This window comes from Oryzias latipes, chromosome 10, assembly GCF_053564925.1.
Source record: "Oryzias latipes strain Hd-rR chromosome 10, Olatipes_Hd-rR_3.1".
In the NCBI taxonomy this organism is placed as follows: domain Eukaryota; kingdom Metazoa; phylum Chordata; class Actinopteri; order Beloniformes; family Adrianichthyidae; genus Oryzias; species Oryzias latipes.
In genome coordinates this window covers 2699651-2710012 of record NC_136246.1, presented here as the reverse complement: position 1 = coordinate 2710012, position 10362 = coordinate 2699651, and the positions used below count along the sequence as shown (strand labels likewise).

Here is a 10362-nt window from a genome sequence, read left to right as displayed (position 1 = left end):
TGAGGTTGGCCTGCTTCAGTTTCTATAAGACCCCCCCTAGGCGGCCCAAGTGTTCCTGGAATGACCGGCCAAACACTATGATGTCATCCAAATAAACCAAGCACGTTGTCCAATGCAAATCAGCAAGAATTAAATCCCTCAGCCGTTGAAATGTGCTAGGTGCATTACACAACCCAAAACTGAGGACGTTAATTCAAATAGCCCTTGGCGAGTAGCAAACGCAGTTTTATGACGATGGTCAGGGTGCATTTTCACCTGCCAATAGCCACTAGCCAAATCCAAGGTGGAAAACCAATATGTTTTGCTAAGGCTATCCAAGGCGTCCTCAATCCTAGGAAGGGGATGCATCCTTTCGGGTCACCTCGTTTAGCTTCCTGTAATCCACACAAAATCTAAATCCACCGCCCTTTTTCTTTACCAGAACCACAGGTGCTGCCCAGGGACTGCAAGACGGCTGGATTATGTCATTGGCCAGCATTTGCTTCAGATTTTCCGCCACCTCCTGTTGCAGGTGCAAAGGTACTCTTCGCGGGTGCATTTTGATAGGTTTTGCATCACCTGTGTTGATTTCGTGGATTGTCAAATAAGTCCTCCCCAAATCATGTTCGCCACAACTAAACACTGAACGATGGTGGGACAACCGCTGTCTCACAGATTTTAGCTGTTCCTCGGAAAATCCTCTATCCTCCAAGCCGAACTGCTGCATGAGTGCAGAAACAGTCGAAAGCTGCTGGCCATCCCCAAGATTTTTTCCATCGCCACCTTCTTCTATTGCAATGTCTGTGTGCAGTGTGCCAACTTTCATCCCACTCTTTAGTATAAGTGGGTCGCTGGTCACATTAATGACACAAATAGGCAAGGTACCCTGTTCGACGCGGCAGACTACACGAGCAACCAGCAGATCACAATGTTTTGCAAGAGAATCTGAGGGTTCCAACATTCCTGAGGCACAATCCCCCGTCTCATTTTGCACCTGACCACACACAATGGCCTCACCACGTGGGGGCACTGTGGCGTCCGACTGTATGACCACAACTTTGGCTGCCGGAGACGGGTTTGAGGGGACTAAAGGGAAAAATTTTCCCTTAATCTGACAAACGTTCTGCCCCAAATTGACAACGGCACTATGTTTTGCTAAAAAACCAAAACCCAACAGTATCTCATCTGATGTTAGCTCAGACACCAAAAACTCAACGGGTAGGGTAAGTGTTGCAAGCTGACACACAGTCTGCCAAGACCCCAAGACAACTAATTGTCCTCCATTTACTGTGGTAGCTTTCCCAACATAGTTTCCCAAGTCAGTCCCACCATTAGTGATAACTAACCACATGCTCTTCGATATAACAGAGCGTGACGCCCCCGTGTCTATGAGTGCATGACAGTCAAACCCACCTATTTTTGCCTTGAGATAGCCAGATCCACCCATTAAGCTTTTAAAGGCCGCATTCCTCTCGCAGGTAGGGGCGGCCATTGGGCCCTCTGTGCACGCCCCTGTTAGTTTAACTGCACATATGGACAATCCCAACATGCTCTTCCCCGCTCCAAGTCATCTTTTGAGTTGGATGCACGCGGCCTACTCCTACTAACCGGACCCAGTCTCTGGTGTGGTGGCAGAGACCTATGTTCAGGTAATTCCACCAAGGCTTTAACTGTCGACTGCAAGGATATTACCTCCTGTTTCAAGGTCTCAACCACACCCACCAAAGCTTCAACTCGTTCATCAGAGCTTTTGTCAGTCACAACACACACTTTGGTGTCAGTTGTAACGTAACTGTTTTCCAGGTCTCTGATGAGTTCCAGCTCGGCAGCCAGATTAATGGTAGCCTCAAGTGTGGCGGGTTTGACACTTCGCAAAGTAACACGCAGGTTCCCCCTCCCCACATGAGCAATCAAATGATCTTTAGCCAACATCTCCTGGGTTGTAATATCTACGGAGGGATAAGCTTTAGCAGCAAGCCGTCGGAGTGCAACACCAAACTCCCTGACAGTCTCATTAGGCAACCTACTGCGTGAAGAAAAGTTCGCTCTGTTCCAGTCCTCAGACTCATTGCCTCCTTTAAGGATAGGTAATTTGCTTTGGCAGATGGTGACAGCCCACTGTACACTTCCCGGGCTCGGCCGGACAACAGCAGACTCATAAACTTCAACTTAAGAGCATCGTCCCAGTTGTTCACATCAGCTGCAATCTCAAATTGCTCTGCCCAGTCAGACCAGTCTCGCCCAGACCCAGAAAAGGTCTCTGGCAGAATAACTGGCCGGGGGGTACTTAGCAGGGCCAGGTTATTATTGGGCCAGCATCTGCTGGTCCCCCTGCTGGCTCTGACTTTCTGGTGATCCCACTTCTGACACCAGTGTAATATTTGTGGGGGTCCCACCAGGGCAGGTGTAAAACCTCTGTCAGGCCACAAGAACCACACGAGATGTTACAATTACATTCTTTAATGATTAAGATATCAACAATAATCCAACTCCAAACTCCTCCAAATATAACCTAAAATGTCCAAGGTGTGAATAGGACTTAGCTTGCGCAATCAACGAGACCCCCCCCAGGGGTCTGAGCTGCAGCGCCGTCCGACTCCCCGGGGTATGGCTGCGCTGGGCGGCGGTGAATGAATTCCGTGTGCAGAAGATTGCAGCGTCCAAAGGCAGTACCTTGAGTGGAGCAGCGGCAACCGGCTCACTCCTAGTCCACACTCCTCCCTCGCTGTCTGTCTTCACCGCCGGCAGCCCTAACCAGCAGCGAACGGCACCCTCCCTCCAAGGTTTGAGTGGCCGGCTCCTCTCGCGAGATGCTCCTCCCGGAGGCGCCCTGCAGCCCCTACTTTATCAGTTTATTCCAATCAGTGCTCATGATGCTCACCGGTGCATTCCTCCCCGCCCCTCCATGGCGAGCAGTAACTCCCATCACAGTAGCTTAGCTTCCACAGACGTTAGCTTACTGCTAACAGGGAAATGTGAGAAGAACGTCTTGGCCTATAAAAACAACTCAGCGCATAAAACATTAAACCATCCAGACAATGACTCAATCAATACATGAAGACAGTAGATGTTAGTGTTGAACATAGAGGCTACTTACTTCGGGGCGCTGACCACCGAGATGGGCCGCCATTCTTCCCGTGACTCTCTCAGTCTGACTGCCTTTGTTTTTTCCGGAAGAAAAACAACAGTGCCCCCTACTGGTCGTTCCTGTTACGCATTTTGTATCAATTCGGTGTCTCGGAGAATAATATACTTTTAATATATATATTGGCGTTTAAAAGTGAACGTCATATTCTCAGATAATAATTTTTATTTTCATTTAAAGTTTTTTTAAGCCCTGCTACACCCACTGAAGGAAATACGTTTAGAAGGGAAGGCCGATAGGAAAATTCTAATGACCGAGCATTCCACTGGTATTTAAACGCAGCACTTATGGACAAATTTGTGAGACATGAAAACAGTCTCACGGTAGATCCGTGCGTAACTTTGGCTTCGTGTGTGTTTTTTAAAGATGTGTGTGTGTAAGTAGTTTCAAGCTGTTGTAATCTTAATTTGTGCATACGTAAATTGCATTTTGTATTTTTTTCATTTTACATTTTTTTAACTTATACAGTAAACCCTTGTTTTTCGCGGGGGTTACGTTCCAAAAAGAACCTGTGATAGGCAAAATCCGTGAAGTAGAAACCTCTATTTTTTTTTCAAGTATTATACAATGAAACACCCTATTATACATTGAAAAAAAAGAACAAACCATTTTACAGGCTCAAGCATTTGTTTCACAAATCAAAGTACTTTATAAACGTTTTTTCCAACAAAAAACTTCTGTACTGTATTGTCAAATAATAATTTTAATCCTCAATGTGAACAGAAGGCTTCAAATCGTGGAGATTAGCCCGCCCACCGCGACCCGAGCAATTGGATTAAACGGGAGAAAATTAAAAAAACAATTATGAAAAAAATACAAAGTACAGTTGGACAAATGGTGACTCAGGTGTATTTCACTGCTCTTCAGACTGAGCTGCTGCATCCTGACTCCTCTGCAGTGTTTTCTTCTTTTGAAGCCTGCGGTGCAGGTGTGTTTGTTCGGGGGAAGAACACAGTGAAAGGCAGTTGTTGTTGCTCTTTTTTCTATGGGTTTTAGGGAAACTCGAAATTGCATGAGAAGGTACACGTACGTAATGTAAATTTGGCAAGCTGTTTTACGTACGTGTACATATTAAACTGCAGCGTTATTGACGCACAGGTAGAGAAGAAGCGGAGTGACTTTTTAGCCAATCAGAATGCAGAACATAATGCACGATGCAAATCCGCGAAGTAGCGAAACCGTGAAAAGTAAACCGCGTTATAGCGATGGATCACTGTACACAAAACGTATTATGTGAGTAACAAATCACGCACAAATCCAAATTTATGCACAAATCCTAATTTACGCACGCACAAAGCAAGAATATGCATACACAAATCCTAATTTACGCACAAATCAAGAATTACGCACTCACAAAACCGACTGAGTCTAATTTCTCTCCATAAGAAGACACTATATGAAAAGGTTAAACATTGCATTTCAGTTACCGTACATTTTTCAATGAATATTGAGATGGCCCGTGACTTTCCTTCACTGCTTAACTTTAGCCCACTGTGAATTAAAGTTTGACACCCCTGTTCTAGAGCAACTCGAGAAAAAACAGAAGAGACCAGGTGATAATGATGATGACAGAGATGGCTTTAAGCTCAGACGTCAAAGAAACAGAAAGAAGTGACTCCATGATTTCAGTAGACTGCATGTCTGCCGTTGACTAGTACCCTGCATGTGCTGACTGCATTAAACTGGAGTAGGTGAGTGAGAGTGTTCCTGGAATGTGTGTGCCATTGTGGTGCTTGAACCACAAACCACCATAGGTGTTACTATTTCTTTAATTTTCCTTTAAAAAGTAAAACATTCACTTTTACTTTGTTTACTAAAAATAAATTAACAATGGATGTACACATTTGATTAATTTGTTTTAAGTGAGAAAAATGGTTTATTCACTTTTGTTTGTTTTCTGAGTTTCCATCCCAGGTGAGCCCTCCATAGTAATCAGTAGAGGAGTTTGGAAAAATTCCACTGGGGAACTGCAGGGATTGCCAACTCTCCTCATGGACTTTATTTTTGCTTATTTAGTCCACTTTTTGTTGAAGACTACTTTTATATTGTATACATTTTGTTTTTCCGTTTGCAATCATAGATTAATTAGTTGGAATGTTTGATTAGTTTGTTCTCCCCTCCGTCATGTGTCCAGTATGGTTTGTCCCTGTCTATAAAGCCTCCCCCGTGTGTTAGTGCAGGGGCTGAGTCTGGGGGGTAATCCAGAAAGCACGTTTAAACTACCCTGACTTTAACTCTGAACTCTGGCTGAAATCCGTCTGAACTTGCTTACTCTGGGTATGTCGGTTCCAAAAGACTGGATATGAGTTGGCGTAATTACGCTAGACTTGGTAACCCTGGGTTAATACACGTTCACAGCAAGAACATAAAGACATTCTCAATGGATCGCCGATTTCCCGAGTCACCATGGAAACGCGTAGAGAACTAAAGAAAGCGCTATACTTCAGTGAGTCTGAGATTTCAATGACGGTGTATGAAGATTATACGCCCATCAAAAAAATAATACTGCTGCATCATTAGCAAAAGAGTTTCTGCTTGGAGAAAAAGAACGGACAAGTAAACACATGAGTTTCTGATCTTATTTCAAATTACATTGAGATATTTATATATATATACAACTTATAAAAGTTAATTGAATTGATTCAGTTGGTAAGTAATTGAGTTAAATTTATTCAACCTAATTTATTGTCTATCCAACTCAATAGTTGTTTATACAACTCAAATTTACATATTTATCTAACTAAATGTCATATTACTCCAATTAAATTAAATGTTTTTCCATCTTTATTTATTGTACTTCTTGAACTTTCATGTCTAAGTTAGAGGCTGTAGATTTTCTCATTTTTATAAAGTTAAAATAAATGATAGTGTGGAATTACAAAATATACTAAGCTTCTAATTATCATGACTCTGACTTTAACTTCAGTTCTTGTGCCATTCAATTGCACTAAGGCTGCTAAATAACCTCATCATCCTCTCCGTCCCTCTCACTCATGGTGCAGAATTAAACATAACAGGATAAAATAACTCGGCAAAACACAGTAAAACAGCTAAACACCTAAATACATTTGGTCAAAAACCCACACTTAAACCCAAATCCGTCCAGACAGGCAAAGGGAATGGTATCCCACAATTCTTTGCACTGCCGATCTAACAGCAGCACCAAAGTTACATCTACTTAATTGAATTAGTTTGAATGAAAGTAAAATAAATGTCTTCTAACTGTTATTTTTAAGTTGAATGAACACAAAAAAAGGATTTATCTTAACTGAAGCAAATAATTAAGTTAGATCAAATTGAAAAGTTTATTTTTCCAACATCCATCCGTGGTCTTATCAACCTCTCACGGTGGAAAAAGTATTATCTGAGCTTCTTCATCCACTAAATCATATTCAAATGGATACGCCATGCTCCTTCACCTCTCTGAAAACAAACTAACCTTCAACTAAACCTGCTCCAGACCAGGTTATGTTCAGAGCATGAGTTGCTATGGGAACTTGACATACCCTAAAAACATACCTCTGTTTTTGGAACCGAAAGCTGAGGTTATCCGCTTCCTTGGCCTCAAACTTAATCCCATCTTTGTCCATTGGCTAATTGTGAACCTTCACACCAGTCTTATTCAGTGCAGTGGCTATAAAGTGGTGATTCCACAGTGAATTTTTATGGCAAAAACACTATTCAATCACTATAATAATAATAATTGATCACGTGTTGTCATATTCTATTTTATTATTAATTTTATAAAGCGAAAATGTTCTAGGGTCAATAATTCTTTAGTAGTTTTTCCCTTAACTGCACTCACCTGGCAAACTAGTTATCACAAGTGTCGGATATTGATGTCAGTGATCCAAAGAGCCCTGAGACACAAAATCATCCATGAGTTTAATTGAGAAACAAAGAATTTGATCTTTTTGACACTTAAATATAAATTGCATGATAATTTGGAACTCTTCGTAAACATACCATAAAAATTTGGATTTTGGTACTTCATACTGAAAAGTTTTCAAAACACAAGAATACACAATTGTAAATACGATCAGAAAGGAGAAATTTGTCATGGTGCCTCTGTCAGGTCTCCTCTCCCTCCCCTCTGTCATCTGCCTCTGAAGATTGGTACCAGCTGTGGACACTCACTTCATCAACTCACCGCCTTCTTAGGGAGATCCAGTCCAGCATTCATCGCCAGTTCGTTGCCATTCTCGGGGCTTGTCTGGTCAACTAGTTAATTCATGCTCGCCACATTTTCCTGAAACTTACCTTGCATTGTGATCTCACTCTCAGGTCCATCTCCACGAGTGTCCACCTGGGATAATCCTTTTTCAAGATCCGCTGCTACCAAGCCTCGCCTCTTGCCACGCTCCGCTCCAGCCACTCCCCGTCTCTCGCCTCAGCCACAAAGAGACTTCCAACTACGGCAAGACTGCTGCCGGTTCGGATTGCCTGGCAACAGAATCTAAAATTCTAAGACGATTGATTTTTCCAGCTGGAAAAATAAAAGACTTGTTATTTACCCTACGTTTGAGTTTACTTCCGGGTTCAAGCATCTGGGTCTGCTATGTCATACATATCATGGCAGAACGAACTGGCCAAAACCCAGACCCAGCTGACCTGGAAGGACTCCGACTAGCTGTCACTCAGCAGGGATTAGCCTTGGGACGTCAAGCCGAGTATTTAACTCAAATGGCCTCGGCTCAGCAAGATCTTTTCCGATGCCTGAATGGCATAACTCAAGCTTTGATGGATCTAACTGGTCAAAACTCTGCTAACTCAGCCTCAGTTTCTATTCCGACTTCCAGCAACTTTAACACTTCCGCTTCTGGTTCGACTCCTGAAAACTTCTGGCTCCAACCCGAACTATTTCATGGTGACGTAGAAGCATATGGAGGATTCCTCCTTCAATGCCAACTACTTTTTCAGCAAGCACCCTGGTATTATCAAGCTGACCACAGTAAGATAACTTTAATTGTGAATTTGTTAAGAAACAAAGCTCTACAGTGGGCTCAAGCTTTTCTCTCGGCTAACCCTATATCCCTTGTTTCATTTGACCAGTTTATTAGAGAGTTCCGTCTGGTTTTTGACCAACCCCGAAGAGAGGAGGAGGCTTCACCACAACTGCTAAGACTCAAACAACACAACCGCTCCGTAAGTGACCATCTGATTGACTTTCGCATTCTGGCAGTGGAGGCAGGTTGGCCGGATGTCGCCCTCAGAGGAATTTTCTATCAATCCTTAAATGACTCCATCAAGGATCATTTGTGCTCTCAACCAGAGACTCATAGTTTTGAAGAACTTGTTTCAGCAGCATTGCGGTCTGACGTTCGTCTCCGTGAACAACAGAGGGAACGCATCCGACAGGATCGTAAGGTACCTCAAGACTCCAGCACTCACACTACTATTCCGGATTTACCACAACCCCTCCTGATCGCAAATTCCTCAGTAAAGACTCTGATGAACCCATGCAAATTGGTCATTCCAACCTGACCCAAGAGGAACGTCAGAGACGGAAGGACGAGGGAGCCTGTTTCTACTCTGGTCTCCCGGGCCACATAGTCAATCAGTGTCAGCTCCGTTTCAAAGCCAGAACCCCCCGCTACAAGGCAGGCCGCGGGTGGGTAATTATGCATCTCATACTGAGAGAAAATTTTTATTTATCCCTGTCAAGTTATGTACACAAGATGGAATTTTTGACTTCAAGGCTCTGGTTGACTCTGGTGCAGAACAGAGTTTTTTAGACTCTAATCTGGTTTCCAAGCTTCATCTGCCCACAGAAGTCTTGGAACATCCCATTGAAGCTGTAAGGCTAGGGGGTCAACCCCTCTCCAGGATCACTCACCGCACCAAACCGGTTCGTCTCATCACCTCCAGTAACCATAGAGAACACATAAAGTTTTTCATTACTCAAACCCTTCAGACACCCTTCATTTTGGGGTTTTCCTGGCTTCGCACCCATAATCCTCAGTTTGACTGGGTTAATGGTCATATCAATAACTGGAGTTCATTTTGTATGGCTAACAGTCTTAGATCCGCAGAACCTCTTATTCGTCCCCACATCGATCAAACTACTGAAGAACTCGATCTCACCCGTATTTCGTCATGTTAACATGATCTCAAGTCAGCTTTTAGTAAATCTAAGGCTGGGCCTCTTCCCCTCCACCTTACGATTGCTCTATAGAATTACTGAACGGCGCACCCCTACCTAGAAGCAGATTATTTAATTTGTCCGGCCCGGAAAAGCTAGCCATGGAAAAGTACATTCAGGAGGCCCTTTCACCTGGCCTTATTCGCCCTTCCTCATCCCCTGTTGGGGCAGGTTTCTTTTTTGTTGAAAAGAAGGATAAGACTTTGCACCCATGCATTGACTATCGTGAACTTAACAAGATCACGGTTAAGGACAAATATTCTCTTCCTCTTATCAGTTTCGTGTTCTACTTCGTTCAAGAAGCCCAGGTTTTCACTAAACTGGACCTTCGAAATGCTTACCATCTGGTCAGCATTAAGGAGGGAGACGAGTGGAAAACTGCATTTAACACTCCGTTAGGGCATTTCGAATATCTAATTATGCCTTTCGGCCTTACCAACGCCCCTGCAGTTTTTCAGGGTGTGGTTAATGACATTCTCAGAGACTTCCTTAACTGCTTTCTTTTCATTTACTTAGACAATATACTTATCTACTCTCTGGACATAACTCAACACACTTTTCATGTATGTCTCGTTTTGGAACGTCTACTCGAAAAATCAACTTTATATTAAAGCTGGAAAATTCGAATTTCACGCTTCCTGGGTTATATTTTGAGGCAGGCAACATCAGACCAGATCCTGCTAAGATTAAGGTGGTCTCTAACTGGGAACCCCCAGAAACCAGGAAGAAATTACAGTTCTTAGGGTTCGCTAACTTCTATCGTCAGTTCATTAAAAATTACAGGACCATAGCATCCCCTCTCACGCAACTCACTTCCATCAATAGACCCTACACCTGGGGTCCTGAGGCCCAATCTGCTTTTGATAAGCTCAAGGAACTTTTTGTCACTGCTCCCAACCTCATTCAACCGGACCCCACCAGTCAGTTCATTGTGGAAGTAGATGCCTTGGATACAGGCCTTGGAGCTGTTCTGTCCCAACGAGAAAAGTCTTCTGGCAAATTAAAACCTTGTGCCTTTTTTCCCCGTAAGTTATCTCCGGCCGAACAGAATTACGACATGGGAAATCGAGAGCTGCTGGCTATAAAATTAGCGTTG

At 43.3% G+C, this 10362-nt stretch overlaps 1 protein-coding gene across 1 annotated transcript; it reads right to left on the bottom strand.

The window, feature by feature from the left end:
- Window positions 1-312: 312 nt before the first annotated feature.
- Window positions 313-1916, bottom strand: LOC110014754 (uncharacterized). The gene has a single exon (XM_020701756.3). It carries the CDS (start codon window positions 1526-1528, stop codon window positions 332-334), a length of 1197 nt encoding a protein of 398 aa, XP_020557415.3. The 5' UTR covers window positions 1529-1916; the 3' UTR covers window positions 313-331.
- Window positions 1917-10362: the final 8446 nt, after the last annotated feature.

Excerpts from the sequence above, each read along its gene's own strand:
- LOC110014754 (XM_020701756.3), bottom strand. The coding sequence starts at position 1,528 with ATGTTGGGATTGTCCATATGTGCAGTTAAACTAACAGGGGCGTGCACA.